At 40.7% G+C, this 18,441-nt stretch overlaps 3 protein-coding genes across 5 annotated transcripts in view; 2 read left to right on the top strand and 1 right to left on the bottom strand.

Annotated features, from left to right (window-relative positions):
- The first annotated feature begins 2,934 nt into the window (after positions 1 to 2,934).
- LOC108892850 (transcription elongation factor A N-terminal and central domain-containing protein) lies at positions 2,935 to 4,914 on the top strand. Its single transcript, XM_018690608.2, has 2 exons — positions 2,935 to 3,626; positions 3,837 to 4,914. The coding sequence occupies exon 2, from the start codon at positions 3,842 to 3,844 to the stop codon at positions 4,856 to 4,858; it is 1,017 nt and encodes a 338-aa protein (XP_018546124.1). The 5' UTR covers positions 2,935 to 3,626; positions 3,837 to 3,841; the 3' UTR covers positions 4,859 to 4,914.
- A 2,172-nt stretch (positions 4,915 to 7,086) lies between these two features.
- Positions 7,087 to 12,511, top strand: LOC108892875 (ras-related protein Rab-9A). Of its 2 annotated transcripts, none has more exons than XM_018690650.2 (3): positions 7,087 to 7,370; positions 9,379 to 9,413; positions 10,652 to 12,511. In XM_018690650.2, exon 3 carries the CDS (start codon positions 10,719 to 10,721, stop codon positions 11,319 to 11,321), a length of 603 nt encoding a protein of 200 aa, XP_018546166.1. In that variant the 5' UTR covers positions 7,087 to 7,370; positions 9,379 to 9,413; positions 10,652 to 10,718; the 3' UTR covers positions 11,322 to 12,511. The 2 variants fall into 2 exon arrangements, with proteins under 2 accessions (XP_018546166.1, XP_018546164.1); XM_018690648.2 differs by having other exon boundaries at positions 7,092 to 7,289.
- A 790-nt stretch (positions 12,512 to 13,301) lies between these two features.
- LOC108892866 (neuronal membrane glycoprotein M6-b) overlaps positions 13,302 to 18,441 on the bottom strand; it is a 36,133-nt gene continuing 30,993 nt past the window's right edge. For both annotated transcript variants that reach the window (XM_018690636.2, XM_018690635.2), the window contains exons 5-7: positions 17,649 to 17,722; positions 17,489 to 17,554; positions 13,302 to 16,299 (exon numbers count right to left, since the gene is read on the bottom strand). In XM_018690636.2, the coding sequence (XP_018546152.1) occupies positions 16,147 to 16,299; positions 17,489 to 17,554; positions 17,649 to 17,722 (293 nt within the window). In that variant the 3' untranslated portion in view covers positions 13,302 to 16,146. The remainder of the gene's footprint in view (positions 16,300 to 17,488; positions 17,555 to 17,648; positions 17,723 to 18,441) is intronic.

The following is an 18,441-nucleotide window of genomic DNA, read 5'->3' as shown; positions in this document are numbered from 1 at the left end:
AGGAAACACACATGTGATTCTGCAGACACTGTGACCTCCCAATGTGTATAATCATGCAATCTCATTCAAACCTTAATATATTAACTTTCACATTAGCCACCAATTAGCATATGCAATGCTAAGTGAAACTGTCCATTTTTAGATTTTAGCAGACGTAACAAAGGCTAAATTATAATGTCATTTTAAGTTTTTAAAACTTTTTGTTCTGATGCAGATGAACGTTTAGAAATAAGAGGGTAACATTTAATGTAATCAATCCTGGAGACAGAGAGTTTGAGGTTGTACTTCTACTTCCAACCAAAAGGTCAGAGAAGTCAGCACAAAGAATAAAAAAATACTGTAACCTTCCTCCTTTTCTAACCCCTCCTCCTAATAATTTGTGTACAGTCCCTAAGTAGGAGGCATCTTGCACTGACTGAGCAGGATGAGAGACAAAAACCCTTCATAATGTGGGTAGAATACCTTGTATTCTATTGTGTGTGTCTTGTGCACACACACACACTCATACAGAGCAACACACACTTGTGTGGTGGTGGGGGGGCTTGCAGGGACTTACCATGTTGTCATGAATGTCTGCCCATGAAGAAACTGATCACTTTAACAAGAAAGCCCCCATCCTCCTCCTCAGGATTTCTCAAGCTCAGGGCGGGGTAGTGTGTGTGTGTGTGTGTGTGTGTGCGCTGATGCATACATGCCATCAAGTGTGGCGTGGTCTGCACAAGAGGCGGAGACAACAAAAGCAGGATGTGATACAGCAGGACTCCACTTCCTCATAGGGGTCCATTGGACTCAGCGCAGTGATGTGAGCGCCACCTCTTGGCGAGCGTGTGACACAGCAGTGGTGTGCTGGTAAAATTCCATTCCCACAGATAAGGAGCGTAGACAGGCCGCAGTAAAATTATTTGATAAGATCCGAGGGGCCTCGTGAGTGTTTTTCGTGAATTCCAGCCATGTGTGGCCAGAGAAACAAAAGGCAGGAGGCCTACGATGTGCTGACGGCTGAAAGAGGTTTTTTTTTCTTTTTTGTCTCTTATATATGTTCACTGAAAGCTCAGCTGGACCCCACCCATCTCAATACACACAGAGGCAACACACAGTTTGAGGTGGGCGACCCTCCTGAGACTTAAAGGTCACAGGTTCGGCCCACAAAATCCACTTAACTACAGCCTTAAATGGCAAACAGAAAACACACATACCTGCAAGAAACTTCCAGTGATACATGTTGACAATCCTTCTTTGTGCATTACCAGATAGAAAACTCCTTAAGCCAGCACACTCGGAAAGAAAAGTTAAACATTAACGCTGCTAAAAGCCTCCTGGAAGCTTTAACTTCCATTTGGGGTTTTAAAAGCTGCTGTTTGAAGACTTGAGAGCCAGAAGCTATTATGCGAAGAGACACGGTATTGGTTTTCCCTCAGGAGCTCCATCGCTATTGGCACCAGCTGCATGAATCCTTAAAGCAAATTTTTAATATAAGATTAAAAGGGTGATGTCATACCATTGGTTACATAATGGCACCCTGCTCTTGTATTTATATGTCATGGGGGTATCTGTGTGTGAGTGATAAAATATATAATTTGACAGGAGTGAACTTGCTGCTGTTAGATGTGCTTCACTGAATTAAAAGATAATTTTGATATATAACTTTCTCTCTAGTTCAGTTTCTGTGTAATTTAAGTGCACAGAGGCAGCCAGCTTTCCATTCACAGGCAGTGGACTGTTGCCAAGGGGACATTTGTACAGATTACAAACTGGACTCCAGCTCCTCTTGTCCATGTTCACAACTTTTGGCAAATCCATTGAAAACATCCTGGCAGATGTTAATGTGTTTTAGATGCAGATGGGTTTTTGAGTGAAATTTCCCCAAGGGACAGTATTAAAATTATTAGAAAAGTAGATTTTTTAGATTGTTTTAGAGGAACAGAGGGTGCTTCTTTCTTTTCTGACCTCAGGTTAATTTTTAATTTTAGCTTTATCTTGACAGATTTATTGTATCAACAATCAAAACTAAGCAAACAAATGGTGTTTTTAAGGCCAGAAATCAATTCATTTCACTGTGATTTGTGACTTTGGTTGCAGAAGTGAATAAAATCTGTGCAAATAAGGAACTATTTTGAACTTTGAACCCCAGACTGCACCTCTGAACAATACCAAGCTGTGTTGACAGTGCTGACCTCTGAGGGAGAGTGTCCATTATGGAGAGAGCCACTGTTAGTGCTTATTACCTGCATTCCACCGTTCACTGTTATTTAACCTCTTCTGCTGGAGAGTAAAGTGCTCAACCAGAGAGGAATGGTTGGAAGACAGTAAAGAGCTGATGGTACGTATGGTGTTATATTAGTTATAATTGTGTGTATTAGAGTGTGTTGCAGTTTTAACTAAGTCAACAGGTCCCAGAAACATTCATTACACTGGGATGATCTTGCATTTTTAATAAGTGAAACATAAGATTCACTCCCAGGCCTCTCCCCAGTAATTTTTACACAGTCCCTAAACTGCACTTAGTTTTTTCCTGTAATCAGCATCTTTAAATGACATTAAATGAATACATATGTTCATCCACTCAAATGTTCTATTTTTTCATTCACACACATTATCAGTAACAACTACCTGCAAACTGGTCAGTCCACTGTAGTGGTTTTTATTTACGGAAACATTTCTTGTTGAAGCTCGACACCCATGAATTATCCTTAAACACTCATTCATCTTCCTCCCTCACAACATGTAATTGCAGCTATAGCTAAAAGGCTTGTCTCATCTTGTTGTGAGATACCTTCCTCTCATGAATTCCTGTCTGGCGCCTGTTTGTATGCAAAGAGTGCATGTTTCTGCATGCAGACTCCAAACATCCAGCTCTGAGGCTCTTGTACATCTGCATCACAACTGTCCAGAAAAAAAGTAAAGATAGGTAATAATCATACAGATTAATCCATGAACATACTTGAAATTGTGTCTTAATTGAATTCTTTAATCCCTGGAACACTGGGACACACCCTCAGCTTGTCCAGTACTTTTACACATAAATTAATCCAGCTTTGTTGATATTGTCAGTGCATAGAAAAGAGTTGTGAAAATAAACAGAAATCTTGCCTGGTTTCTGAATACATCTCATCCCATTAGGGAATAACATGAAAAGCCTGATGCACGCACAATAAATCCTTACATAAAGAGCTAATCCTGCAATACAGTTTAGACAAATGACAGCAAAACTGCAAGGCCCTTTTACTGTGATATAATAACAGATTAAACACACCTCAAAGTAGTACAAGGATAATGACAGGGTCGGTGATGCTCATGTTTGAAATTCTGTATTAATCTAAAAAATAATATCTAGATCAAAATGGCTTAAATAAAAATAAAAATAAAATCAAAAAGAGATGTTACACATGTCAAACTGTGCTCACCTTCAAGCACATTTAGTTCCATTGCTAGAAACTGTTGGCAAAATAATCCTAAACCTTCACAATCACATTGAGGGTCTGATTCAGTGAAGCTGCAGCACCACCTAGTGGTGAATTCAAGCAATTTCCCTTCTTTGAAGACAAATCCAACATGGCTGCTCCCTTGTAGACGTTTCCTGGGATTGCTGTTTGTGTGAAGAAGCTGCAAACCATGTGGGAGCTCAGGTAAACCAACACAAACACATACAAAAGAAATATGTAAAGGTTGTTGAAAGGTAGAAGAAGTAAAGTAGATCATCAGGAAAGCAGCACATTGATTTTGCAGTTAGTGTCAAAGGCCTACAGGCTACATTAAGTTACACGTTTTTATTTTCTTAAAGGTTAGGTATCTTTATCTTTTAGAATTACAATGTTAACTATTTAATCTTTCTGTAGCCACCATGGATGCCAAAGAAATCATCCATTGTGCACTGCAGATAGAGAAATTCACTGCAGACAGAAGCTATGGGAACATCTTGACCCTCCTTGGTGACCTTGATAAGTCTCAGATCACAGCAGAGCAGCTGGAAACGACAGACATCGTCAAAGTTCTTTACCGGGTCCTGAAAACCTGCTCTGACGACAGCGTGAAGAAGACAGTTAAAAGCTTGTTGTCCAAGTGGAAAAGACAATACAGTAAGGATACACAAGGGGTGAAATGCACAGAGGAGAAGGGGCAAGGGGTCTCTCAGAGGGTTTCTCCACCACATGAGGCTGGGGGTGGAGGAGTTCCTAAACAGGGGGTTTCCCATTCTGGTTCAGCAGAGACACATGACAGTGCTGTGGAGAACGTGAAGGCTGCTGCAGAACAAGAAGCATCATCTACAGTGGAAAAAGATGGCCTCCAGACTGCAGAGAGCACATCTGCATCTTCTGATTTCCCATCTGTAAGATCCAAATGTGTCCAGCTCCTCCTCGCTGCCCTCTGCCCTGAACCTCCTGATCAGGCCAAGGCTACACAGTTGGCTAGAGACATTGAGCAGCACATCCACGAGCTCCACAAATCCAGTCAAGTCAAATACAAAACCTGCGTGAGGAGCAAAGTAGCCAATTTGAAGAATCCTAAAAACTGTCACCTGCGTCAGGGCCTCCTGAGCGGCTCCCTGTCTCCTCAAGCCTTCGCCCAAATGTCAGCGGAGGAAATGGCCGGCACAGAGCTCCGGCAGCTCAGGGCGGAGTACTCCTCCCAGGGTGTGAGTGAGAGGCAGCTTCCTCAAGGGATAGAAGGGACCCCGACACATAAAATTCGCTGCAAAAAGTGTGGAGGATCAGACTGCAGGGTGACGCAGGTGTCCAGGGGTGCCCTTTTCTTGCCTGCATGGGTGAGGCGAGGAAGCCCTGATGAGGATGCAATGACTTTTGTGACCTGCAGCAGGTGTGGGCAGCAGTGGTACCACAGTGGCTGGGTCTGTCTCTAAATCCAAGTATTATTATTATTAATCCACTGTTTGGTCCATAAAGTGACAGAAAATGGTGTCCTGTGTCCAAGTTTGTATCACTTGTTTTGTTTAACCAACTGTCCAACCCCCCAAATATTCAGTTTACTATCATAGTTTTTATCAGAGTCGGCTTAAAAAAACAGCAAATATGCACTTTTGCAGAACTGAAACCAAAGAATTCTTGGTATTTTGGCTTCATAAACTGCTAGTGATTGACCAATCAATTGATTGACCAGTTGTTTTAGCTCTTCTGCTGTGAATCACTTTGGCAAACTGCCCTCATTTTGATGGTTTTCCTGTTTTCACCACAGCCGAATGATTTCTATACAGGTTGAGAAACTTTTATAAGCTTTTGCAAACAATTTGAAAAGAGCTGCAAATGTTGTGGTCAAGGTTTAGCAGCTGCTCTTTTTTCCTTGTCTCTTGAAAAGATGAAGAATCTTAACCTAAATCTGCTGACATGTATTTTTTTTATGCCAAACTGAAAAGAGAGTGCTTATTTAAATGCTTCAAGTATTTTGTTCAACAGTGAAACATGAGGAATGGTGAGAGGAATGCAGGGTGGAAACAAAGGACAGAGCATTCCTGCAGGATGGAGCATACACTTGTGGTTTAAACAAGAAATGTTTAGGATTTCTCTGTTACTTTGCGTGGCAGAATGTGGAATTTTAATGCCCAAAATGGTCACTGTCTTTCAACTGGGAGGCAGAGAGGCCGAGTCACTGCCTATTGCAGCTGCAGAATGAAACCACAGCTTTTCAAGAAGTAACCCTCGTCATCTTCTTCCAGCTGAATCATTTCCTGTATCCTCTGCTCTCTCTAATTGCCTGTCATTTTATCTTTCCTTACAGTAGCTCATTTAACTGCTTTTCCTGGCTTCTCTTTCTTACATTTACTGGTTAAGAATAATGTAAAGCCACTAAGATGAATCTTTCCCCTCACTAATGTATCATTTATTGATCTCTGTGGAAAAAAAGTGTATTGTGTTGCAATTATTCTAAGTCATTCTGACTATGAATGCTCGGTAAATTCCTTAAAACATGCTCTTGGCCTCCTACAATATCCCATTCATGTGGAGCAAACTGGATCCAGTGGATGAGACATGTGACCTAAGAAAACGGTGAGCATGTGAGTTAGTAATCTGCCGCCCTCCCTGAGCAGCCTCAAGGGTGGATATCCCATGGTGTACTCTCTAAAGTCAGTCGACGTGGCACAATGACCCATTTACACGTCATTGTGACGTCACGTCGAGGGGCCTTTACAGGAACCTGTTTAAATCACTCACCTTTATTCCTAGCTGGTTTGACTGTCACACTATAGGAAGAATAGTGACTTCTGTTTTCATTTTATGAACTGAAAGTGAGACTTGCGTGTATTTCACAACTTTTCCGTCCTCTTCTAACATCCTGCTTTTAAAAGGACAAATCAGGCATGTATAAGATAAAATCCTCTCTAACGAGAATGCCCCCACACATGGTTCAGATATGGACCACCTTGCAGCATCTTGTCAGTCAGATACAGCAGGAATGTGTCTGTTTGGTATCTCAGCTCTGTGTTGTGTCTCCTTTCAGATGCTCTCTATCTTTTGGCTGTTGTGTCAGGTGAAGGATTTCACCCTTTCTGTCACAGTGGAGATATAGTTAATCAGGTCATTTGTTTAAGAATACATTTCTTTTCATGCATTTTAACCCACTTTAACCTACAGAGATGCATATATCTGAATGATCTTTGCACATGTGCAAAACCACTAATGATGCACATGCGACATTGCAATAAACAGATGGCTATTAGTTTGTAGTTGCAGCAGGTTGTCAGGTAATTTATCCTGGTGGTTCACAGCCTTTTTGGCTTGTGAACACACAAACAAATAAGTATTTTTGTGTCACAAGTTATGGCCTTGGTAGTGAAGTGGTGAAAATATCTTGTATGTCCCAGTAAAAAAGAGAAAATCATCCTAACATTGCATAACAGTAATATGTCTACTATTCTTCTTACTTAAAACATCCTGTAACTCCTCATATTAACCCTTGGAGATTCAAGTTGGGAGCCACAGTTTTAATCCAGTGACTTTCCTAATCTGTTTTAAATCCAAATATGTTCCCCGTTTAGAAATAGTAATGTTTTCAAAAAGCATCCTTGGTCTCACGTGTGCACAGTCGGACAGACAAAGAGACTCTTTTTTCCAAGAAAACTGATGAAACGTACAAGAAGATGTGGATGCAGTGAACCGCATCCAGGAAAGCGCATGATGCGAGGAGGCGTGACGGTCCCGGGTCATATGAGCGTCACCAGCGGCTCCGGGGCCAGAGAGCAGCGGGGGACACTGGAGCGCCATGTCACCGGCTGACAGCAGCGCCCTGCCGGGATGAGCGAAGCGGATTCAACCGGGCTGCGACCACCACACTGTGAGGTACGCTTATTGAGATGGCTACTCTTCAATTTGAGCAGGAAAACCTCTCACTTTCTGTTGTTTTAATCGGCTTGTAAAGAGGTGAGTGAGCCGCTGTTAGCGCACCCATTATCGGACAGTAACACTTTATGGCTATACGTCCATTATCGGACAAACCCTTCGCTGCTTCGCTTCTTTGCAATTTTTCCTCAAAAATATTGACGCTGACTAAATACCAGCAGGCAGGATTCAGTGTTGGAGCACGTAAATGAAAGTGTAGGCTAGTTTTTGAGTCATAAATACCTGTTTTGATATTAATTTATGCTAACTGAAACCGGTGAGGCTAATCCTCGAGTAACTCCCATTCGCCAGTGAACTATTTCTGTTTTCTGTAATGCTGTAACTTCTGCTGTCATGTCAGTCTCTCTCCCACAACTTAACATGTGCAACAAAAGTGGAAAAAGGTGGTTGGAAAGAGGAATAACAGGCCAAAACATTAACCGCACCCTGTCTTGGTTTGGTTTGACTGCGTGTCCGAAAATGGATCACAGAAATTTATATGGATTTCTGCTGCAAATAATTCACAGTAATTATAGTTAAAGTCTATGTCTTCACGTGTATGTTTACAGTTTTATAACTATCTCATCTGTTGCTCCCATGTGTTATAAATCTGGTTTATTGATAAGGAATCTGTTATTGGCTCACACTCATTTGAACCAGCAACTTATTACCCTGTTGATATAAGTTATTATCCCTCCCACTGACATGAGAAAACACAACTACTACATGTTATATATGTGTAGGTTTGAATCAAATCATGTGTAAGCTGTTTAGAGGAAGTATTCCTGTCTTCATTGGAAATACTCCAGAGAGCAGCCTCCTCTTTAAAAGGTCGCCTTCTGCTGAATGAAGCACATGACTCCTGAGTGTGTGACTGTGTGTGTGTCCAGTCCAGTCCAGTCCAGTCATCCCTGCCTCTGTACTGCACTGCTTTGTTATTTCTCTTTATTTTGCAGATGTTCATGTACTGCAGTCTGTGTTTAAAGGTCCCAGGACAAAGACATCATTTACCCAAATTTTGGTCCTCGGGATGAGAATGTGTATTGCTGCCTGTTCATGTGACTGAGCAGCGTATATGCCCCCAAGTCCACAGCAGCATTTAAGTCTTCACTTAATTCAAGTCAGAGTAGTTTAACTTTTCTGCTGCACATTTGGTTTTGTCCTAACTGGCTGCAGACTGTTCATATACTCCTGTCCTGTAACGTACAGAGGGAAGTCATCAGTTTTGGATTCAAATATGGAGCTGTATCTTTAACTTTCAGTCATAGGTACTTGTTTATTGCTACTTTTGTGCAGTAATCAGTTTAACTTAAGTCATTTTTTAAAATTATTGTCCATTGAATTGCAAAATTCATGAAACCGTACAAATGATTCTGCAGGACTGGAAATATTTTATATACCCTGAGCCTGATTATTATTATTTCCCCGGAGTTTTGACATAATTGCTTGTTTTGACCAAACAACATTTGAAAACTAAAGATAGATTTAGTTTACTATCAGATATGACAAAGAAAAAGTATCAAATCTTCACATTTAAGAAGCTGGAACCAGCAAAGATTTGGTATTTTCTGTTTTAAAATAACTAAAACCATAAATAGTTTAATTAGATGAATCCCTTTGAGCACCTGTAGACTTTACATGCTAGATATGTTCGTTATGGTTGTTGTGTTATCATGAAAAGTGAATACTAGAGTTTGGTATTTACAGCTACTTAAACACACCATCACTGATATGGTGACAGGACCTGTGCTCCATCTCACTATCTTAACTGTGACAGATGATCCTGCTCATGTAACAAAGCTCCTCCTCGCTGCTTTTTAAACCTGCTCTCTAAGATTTCCCACTCACATCAGAGAGATTTGTTCTGGGGTGTAGGTGGAGTGATTGTCGTGAGCCTCCACTCGTATGCAAAGTGTGTGGTGCAGGATTAAATTCACACTTAAATCCTCATTAGTCACTTTTTAGCAGCTGAGCCTGTGAGTGGGTGAACTCTTTTGGCCACTTTGTGATCTGTGAAGTTAAATACTTTCTCTCTGTCTCTCTTCTACAGATTGTTGACGAAATGAACTGTCTGCAGATTTAATGGTGAGAAATAGTTTGAAAAATCTTTCCTCTGTTGTTGTTGTTGTTGAGTTTCATCACTTTTGGACGACTCACTGGTCCTGTGATCTGCGTCCATGTGATGTACCACACAGATCATTTCATGCATAACATATTACACACAGTGTAGGAAGTTCATTAGTTGCATAGTGTAATGAGGGGGCAGTGGCTGTTTAATAGGATTAGCTAGTCGACTGACTTTAATCAGTTCTCCTCACTGTCAGTGTGAGGAAACATGTAAACAGTCAGAAAGTGTGCGACAAAGTTAAAGCTGACTAAGATGCAGTTTGTTCTTATCTCAACAATTTATCTGTGAGGTCAAAGGTTGAAAAGCAGTGAACAAAATGACCCCACATGTTAACAAAGGCCAAGTAGTTATTTTGCAATAGTGTCTGTAGGCAGACAGTATTTTCGTATTGTCTGATAAAAACTCACATTGATTCAAAACTGTGTGCAAGCAAAGCAAAACTTCTGCTTCGATTGAGTAGCTGTTTCCAAATAACTCATCAAAGCACACACACTCATACTGTAAAAGATATTAGATATATTGAAACTGTACTTTAATATTCAACACATTCAAGTTCAGATGCACTGTCAAAGCTGCTTATTGAACCTGAATCGTTATTATTTAGCATCAGGGCTGCTAACTAACTAATGATTGACAACTAGCCTGATCTAATACCAATATTATTATTTATGATTTTAATAATGAATAACAATTCAGTTAATGTATATATGTATTTATTTGTTACATTTTGTTTTACAAAGTTAGTAGAGAAGTTTTTAAACCTCAAACATAAACAACTGATTCCAGTCTCTTCCACACAGTGAGGCAAATATCTTAATTAAACTCTGGTAACAGATTGATACTTGGAAACAGCCAATGCCCAAAGTTTATTTATTTATACAAAATAGTGAAAATGCTTATTATAATTTCTCACAGCTGAAGCTGGGGAACTGGTTTGGCCGATTAATTTTCTGTTGATCAACTGATCAATTCATCAACTAATCGCTGCATCTTTCAAATAACTCTGATGCTGTTCTACTGGCTTTATTCTTATTATCTCCACCGGATGGCACCACAGTAAAGACTTTTTAAATCCTCCTCAGTCTGGCTGTCATATTTAAGACACTACACTCATAGAACATAAAGTTTTGTCAGATAGATTAAATGTTTTCTGAGCTTTAAAGTTCATTATTGGTGTTGTTTTTCTCCCCCCAAGGTCATATTCCTTCCTCCGTTGTTGGTGTCTACAAACTCTTCGTGCAGACCTGCTCACTGCAACCACGATGTCCAAGTCAGCTCTCCTCAAGGTGATTCTCCTGGGCGATGGCGGCGTCGGCAAATCGTCGCTCATGAACCGCTACGTCACCAACAAGTTTGACTCCCACCTCTTCCACACTATTGGCGTGGAGTTCCTCAACAAGGAGCTGGAGGTGGATGGGCACCACGTCACCCTGCAGATCTGGGACACGGCGGGTCAGGAGCGTTTCCGCAGCCTGCGCACACCTTTCTACCGCGGCTCCGACTGCTGCCTGCTCACCTTCAGCGTGGACGACGGGCAGAGCTTCCTCAACCTGTCCAACTGGAAGAAGGAGTTCACTTACTACGCTGACGTAAAGGACCCAGACAACTTCCCCTTTGTGGTTCTGGGGAACAAACTGGATGTTCCTGAACGTCAGGTGTCAGGGGAGGACGTGAGGCAGTGGTGCCGCGAGAACGGCGGACACCCGTACTTTGAGACGAGCGCCAAGGATGCTACAAATGTGGCATCGGCCTTTGAGGAGGCGGTACGCCGAATCCTGGCTTTGGATGACAGAGCTGATCAGCTCATCCACACCAACACAGTGGACTTACAGAGAAAGACTCAGTCTGATCCCACCTGCTGCTGAGTGGAGCGACCGGTAGGAATGACCCAGCAGGAGTTCACAATGCTTCTCCAGTTGTCACATACTGTAAGAGTCTGACTATGGTTTGTCATTTCCACAAAAAGAGGAACTAGTGTTTGCTCAGCAGCTTCTGTACAATATGTGACACCCTTGGCTAGACTTGACCAGGATCAGCAGTTTTAAGCCAATCTCGACATATTTCAGACCAAAACTGACAGTATTTTGTAACTTTATTCAACATTTTTACACCATCAAGGGACCAAAAACTCTCCTGGACCAGCTGACATTTTGTCCTGTTCGGAGACATAATTTTTAAATTATGAAGAACAAAGAACATTAAATAAAATAACATTTCTGATATGTGTTTGCAGAGTTTATAGATTTATTTTCAGTAAGTGACAAACCACAATTAACACTCCCTGAACCTCCCTGATACCTGAAAGAGAGTTGTTTTAAGGTTGAAGGTTAGTGTATTGAAGGGGTTTTCTGTGACAGAACTTAAACTACGTCACCCTTTAAGTGGTAACAGCTCTGTAAATGTAGTATTATCACCACAATAAGTATCTAGAAATGCTAATGTCAAAGACAGTTTTGATGTCACTGATGGACCTGTGGCTAGAAGTCATAACCCACAAAAAGAGAGAAGTCCTGAGATTATTCTCTGCCTCTAGAAGCAGAAGTACAGGAGCAAAGTCCATTAATGTTTACAGCTAAAATATTGTCCTGAAACAGCCGAGTAACCCACAACCACAGAATTTGAAGCGCAAGATCAGAGTCAGCGAATGCTCCCATGATTTTCAGGTCTTTTAATACACACACTGCCAATACAGAACAACTACATCTGCACAAATGGTAATTTTACATCTGTAACTAAAAATGTATGTGGTCAGTTAAATCACAGAAAAGAACCACTGTCTGTCTGGTTTAAATAGTTGAGATTTTATTGGGCTAAATGCCATTATTAATCCATTTTTAAATCCATTTTTAAGATAAAGATAAAGAAACACAAGATCTTATGTTGTTTTTTATAAAATCAGAGCTGCCATGATGATGTCTTGTGTACAATAGATGCTATATTTATTGATCACTACCCCTCCCTCTCACTATGAAAAGTAGAGCACACTGCTGAACCTGAAAATGCTGTTATACTGTGGCGTGTATGGTCTGAAAAAATGAAACTGAAGAAAAATCTGTCTGCTGTGTGTTCTTCTCATTCTTGATTTGACATGCAGTACCCTCTTTGTCCACTAGGCTGTACCCTTGTATTAAACATCAGAGATGAACGCCCAGTTTGAGGCTTCACAGTAACATTAGTAAGCTGATGCAGGCTGATCAGGCAGTGTAAGTAGAAACACCTGTGTGTGTGTGTGTGTGTGTGTGTGTGTGTGTGTGTGTGTGTGTGTGTGTTTGGTCTCCAAACTTCCCCAGAGGAGTCCAGTCAGCAGATGTGAGTATTTTCACAACCGTCATGATTAAAACCACATCTTGATGTGATGTCAAACTTTCATAGAAACTTGTAGTGAGTTTTTGAGAAAACACCTGCTTTTTCATGGAAGTGAGAGGTGATTCATTTTGCTGAGGCAGTAGTCAGGGGCTAATTAATTCAACTGGCATCACTTGTTGCTAGAGTCACCGACAACTGCTGACAACTGTAGAAAAATGTGGGCTTTACCCAGGATTTTCTTTACGAAAGTTACAATTAAAAATTGTTAATTACTTTTATCTTGTAGTAGAATTAGTGGAATGACTTTTGTGGGTTACATGGACTGATTTATACATTTGAAATACCAAAAATGTAACAGTTTCAGCTTCCAAATGTGAGGAACTGCTGATTTTCCTTTGAGTTTTGGACCATTTGATGGGTATTTTTCCCTGTTTTGTGATGTTTTATATAAGAAAAATTGATGATTATTTGAATAAATAATCATAAATACGAATCACTTCAGAGACCCAAACTCAAGAAAGAGGCGGGAGACAACGGTGTCACGATAATAAAAAATATCGGTTTTACTAGAGAAGGTTACAAAAATCATCACTATATAGGAGTCATAGAACTATTTCCAACTTAAAAAATAAAACCATAATGAAACACCTACAGGGACTACAATGCCATCAAAGTACAATGGAGTTTTCTTTAGAAAAGAGTAGGTGGAAAAGGGACGGGGGTTTGGAGGAGGACTAGGAAGAGGAGGAGGAGGGTGGGGGGCAAACACCGCCTACCATAGTTGTCAGTACAATTGACTACACATCACCTGAAAAACTGCAAAGACACAGTCATGTCTCCTTCATGCAAATAACGAGGAAACAACAACACCCTGACACGCATCGTCTTATAGGAAATTGAAGTTTGCCTTTACATCGACCTGGCGGCAAAGCACGTATATTTATCAAACATAACACACATGGCAATATAGTCCTTTTTTATACAGAATAGACAGCTGCACACATGGACAATACTGACATGCTTCATCTCATCAAAGTTCAAAAATTTCTTCAGTGTTTTTTGAGGGAAAACTAACCAGTGATGATCAATATAGAATATAGTTTATGATTATTAAACAATATTTGATTATAAAATTAATGTATGAAAATTCCTGACTTGTTTTATTCAGAGTGTAAACATCCAAAACAGTCTCTGTGGCTCGTTATGAGAGGCATGACGTTGGAAATAAAAGGAAAAGCAAAAAGAAAAAAAGTGACTTTTTCTTCAACTCACGTGTTGATGAGTCACTCATTTGGCTGGCCGTCAAAAAATAAGCACAAACAAGTTCCATTAAATCATTATTACTGAATCACAAGAAGAACCCAGCTGCCTAAAACTGATCAAACATTAAAAATCAATTTCCTTTTTTTTCACATTTTAAAATGTATACGTCACAAGCACCTCAATCCATCATATCATATCATGACTGCACTGTATCCCTCTCACGACATATCATTTAAGATGTTACATTACAATTATTATATCAAATGCAGAACTAGTATTTGAGTGCTAAACACATATCTCAAAGGGTACATTTACATATATTTGTGGAAAAAAAATAATAGAAGAGCATGGCAAAACACTGATTGTGTTCTCCCCGTTTCGGGAGAGGTGTAAATCGAGATCTTTTGGGGTGATTTGGCTATTTACAGGTGAACTTCATTCGCGAAAGGAGGAATTTTAGAGAATGATAGAACAGGTTTTTACTGTATACTTCACACAGGACAGCGTACCAATCCGGTAAGGGGTTGAGTATTTAGAGGTGAAGCTCTGGAAAAGAACACAACTGGTTAAAATCAGATTTGGTTTGATACCTGAGGTGTGTGTCTTCTTCATGTTAAAAGACCTGGACAGATTTATCTTTGATTTCTGCTGCCGCTGGTGTTGAGTGTAGCAAAAACCATAAAGGTCTTAAAAGGAATAGTCTGACATTTTGGGAACTATATTTGCTTTCTTGCCAAGACTTAGATGAGAAGATTGATAGTAGTCTCTAAGTATGTTCGAACACTTAAATATCAAGCTAATGTCACTAGCTGGTTAGTTTAGCTTATCTTAAAATGCTGGAAATGGGGAAAGAGCTGGCCTGGCTCTGTCTAAAAGAAACAAAATCAGCCTACCAAGCTTAACTAATGGAATTTATCTTGTTTATTTTGCACAAAGACCAAAGTGTGAAAACTACAAGTTGTGGTTTTCTGTGAAGTTAGCAGAATTTTTTGAGTTTTGTGCAAAATAAACAAACAAGACGTAACGTTTGTAAGCTTTAGAGGTGCTGGTGTGTAGACTTTGTTGCCTTAAGACTGAGCCAGACTAAATGTTTTCCTTTTTCTTTATACTAAGCAAATCAAGTTCCTGTTTATAGTTTCATATTCATCATACACATGAGAGAAGAGGTATCAATCTTCTCATCTAACTGTTGGTAAGAAAATAAGAACATTTTCCAAAACTATTCCTTTAAAAAAAGTTTGCTACACCTCTGGTTTTAAATAAACTCTTAATACCTTGGTGGATAAATCAACTTTAATCATGTAAATGCACAATAATCCTTGAGATACCACATGAATTTTAGGTATTTCTATGACAGAGGGGGGGTGGGGTGCTTTGTGTTGTTATGGGATTTTCACTCTCCTTATTTTTTATTTCTTAAATAGTGCAACAAAGTATTGAGCATTAGCAATAAAAAGTTAAAGATGGAGAAGAAAAGTAAAGGAGAAAAAACCTATGAGCGCAAAAACATAAAGAAGAGAAAAGATCATAATAGTATCTGGCATACTTTTCAGAGAGTATTAAAAAAACAACAACATTCATACACATTCGCACAATATATTCATATTCATATATATATGCATATAAAACACCAAAAAACGGAGGAAGTTGGTCGCTGCCTGGCTTCCCTGTGGCTGAAGCTGACAGTGAACAATGTTTTTTTTAGGCTGTTAGGAGCTGTGTGTCGAGAGGCTGTGCTGGCTCAGGGCGCGAGGCCATCACAGCCGGGCCACGTTCACGAGCCGCCGCCCAAAAGCACGTGGGAGGAGATGCTTCTGAACTGATGTACTGTACCTGAGCTCGACCCCGGCGGGCGAGCTCTCCTGAAACATCTGCCTCCGTCTGGGCCAGCCGCTTCTCCTGATCCTCTATTCTCTTCCCCTCTGGTGTGGGTACACTCCCACAACTCTTAATAAACACTGCGGAGGGGGAGAGGATGGAGAATCAGGAGGCTGGGGGACTATCAAACATGACCGAGGTGGTTTGTTTTACCGGAGGGAGGGGTGGGCACTGGGTGTTGTGGGATGGGGGTTGAGGTGTGGAGAGGATAGATGGGTGGCAGCGGAGGAGGATCTCTTGTCCTTATGAGTAGGAGGACGAGTTCTGGCCCTCCTTGGAGCGCGCCTCAGCCTCCAGATCCTGGTCGTCCTTGGTCTTGATGTCCTGGTACTCATGTGTGGAGACGGCGCTCTTCAGATAGGCCCAGTTAGCCGCCAAAATCATCAGGTAGTGAATCTGAAGAGACAGAGAGAGAGAGAGATCATCTAATTTAGGAACACGAAACTACGTGCACAATAGTCAACTGTGTCCTATTCCATACATACTAATTTCAAGGATGTTTTTCATATGTAGCCTCCACAAAGTTGAATATTCGTTCTCTTTTAGCTCTGTTTTTGGTCTCTACCAACTCTTTAGGGAAATATCTGACTCTTTAACTGCTGAATGAAGTTTGTAGCTAATTTTGTCTGTCTGCCACTTGTTGCTGGGCAGATGCACAGGGGGTTTCCTAGAGCTTTTTTGGCTAAAAACAACACTGTGAGAACGGTGACATGTCAGAAGCTATGATTCTCCATAGAGCTGTAAAAAACTGCAGTAATTATCTCTGGGCTCATTCTTTGATCACAGACTATAAATTCAAAACCTGCTTTGATTACAGGACAATGCAGTATGGAGCTGGGACACAGAGTCAGGAGGTTTTCATTGTAGCTGGAGACTGCAGGTGATACTAATTGGTAGTTGTCAGTGAAATCAGCTGGCAGTCTTTGTTAAGGATGAGTTCAGCACTGTTCAAATGCAGCTAAATAGTTTTTGAATGGAGAGGATAATTACAAAATAGGCTTAATAAATGTTTAATGGTACAAAATACACAGTCTCTCAAAGGCTGTTGCAAAACATTGGACACGGTTTCAAAGAAGCAGACTGCAATCAGGTAATAATTATAGACAAAATACAACAGGTGACTTCACAGCAGTCGTCGATGTGCATGTTAAGAATCTGAGAAAATCGATTGCGAATATATGATCAAATTTGATCACTGCATGGATAGTCCTGGCGCTCAGGAGCTTCTTTCTTGCCTTGTTGATACTATTTATTCTCCACCTCGTTCTACCTCCTACATAACTTAGCTGTAAAACATCCAACTTTCAGGTGAGCCAATGCAACATCTGGAGAGGTGTCTTTTTTTATATCTCCATTTATTTGAACACTAAAGGAAAAAGTCCGCCTCCACAGCAGAGTAAAACACTGACCCTCTGTTAAGCAACCCGCTCACACACAGAGCCAGGCTGCAGGGTAAGATTTCAACCCATAGCATGACATACTGACAAACGTGAGAGGCGGGGTTGCTATGGCAACAGATAAGCACGCCATGGCAACGTGCATATTTTGAGCAAGCACATTATCGGCGGGATCATGAGAGGCTTACCAATGCGATGACGGTGGCTCCGGCGCCGGCCAAAGCGACAATGTAGAGGTGGTAGGACAGATAGAACTGTGGGTGAAGAGAGAAATTAGCGAGGGAAGGAAAGGAGAGATAAAAAAAAGAAAGAAATGAAAGCAAGGAGGTCAGGTCAGTGTCCCCTCACCTCGCTTGTGTTGCAGATGTCTCCCAGTGTGGCTCCACAAGCTTTTCCCGGTGTGGCGTTCCAGGGAATAACACCTGCAGGATCAGAGAGATGATAACGTCACGGCTTTCTCATCTGAGAGAAGAAGCTTTTTCCTCCCCCGAGACTGAGACCATGATTGAAGGCATTATGAATTAGGCCTGGATAAAGATTAAAGGAAACAGGGCGGCTGCTGTCCGAGCCTTTGAGCCTCTCCTACGGGAAAAATATGGGTCATTATTTTGAATCTCTTCTCTACTGTAAAAACATTTTTACAGACCATGAAATGTAGACTTTTGAATTTTCTTTTAGCCCTTATAACTCACTGTCTCTTCCAGTTTAAGCATCTTTTCTGACATTTTTATTAATTCTTCTCACTAAAATAATTCTTGACATCATTAGAAATTTGCCTCCGACACAGAACTCCTTCCAAAAAACAAAAGCATGATTAAAAAATCATGTCCTTGATCAATCAGCTTCCTGCTGACAATAATTTGATGACTGCCAGTAATTGGGGTTAATATTTCATACAGAGCAGTACAGTTTGACTGCCAATGAAGCATATGTGATCCTCATCTGAATTTGTAAGCGAGCCAGCTGTCTTTCAAATGTGGGTCACATACTGTACATTAGGCCATCAACCAGATAAGCAGATATGCAATCACAAGGGAGTGTTACTGTGCTGTAATACTGCAGGAAGGTGGATTTTCATAGAGATCCAATCAGGCTCTCAATAATCTAAATGTATTTTTTGACCTCTTCCTCTATAGAAAAT

The sequence above is a fragment of the Lates calcarifer genome, linkage group LG7_2 (assembly GCF_001640805.2).
Source record: "Lates calcarifer isolate ASB-BC8 linkage group LG7_2, TLL_Latcal_v3, whole genome shotgun sequence".
Classification (NCBI taxonomy): domain Eukaryota; kingdom Metazoa; phylum Chordata; class Actinopteri; family Centropomidae; genus Lates; species Lates calcarifer.
This window is presented reverse-complemented; position numbering and strand designations above follow the sequence as displayed.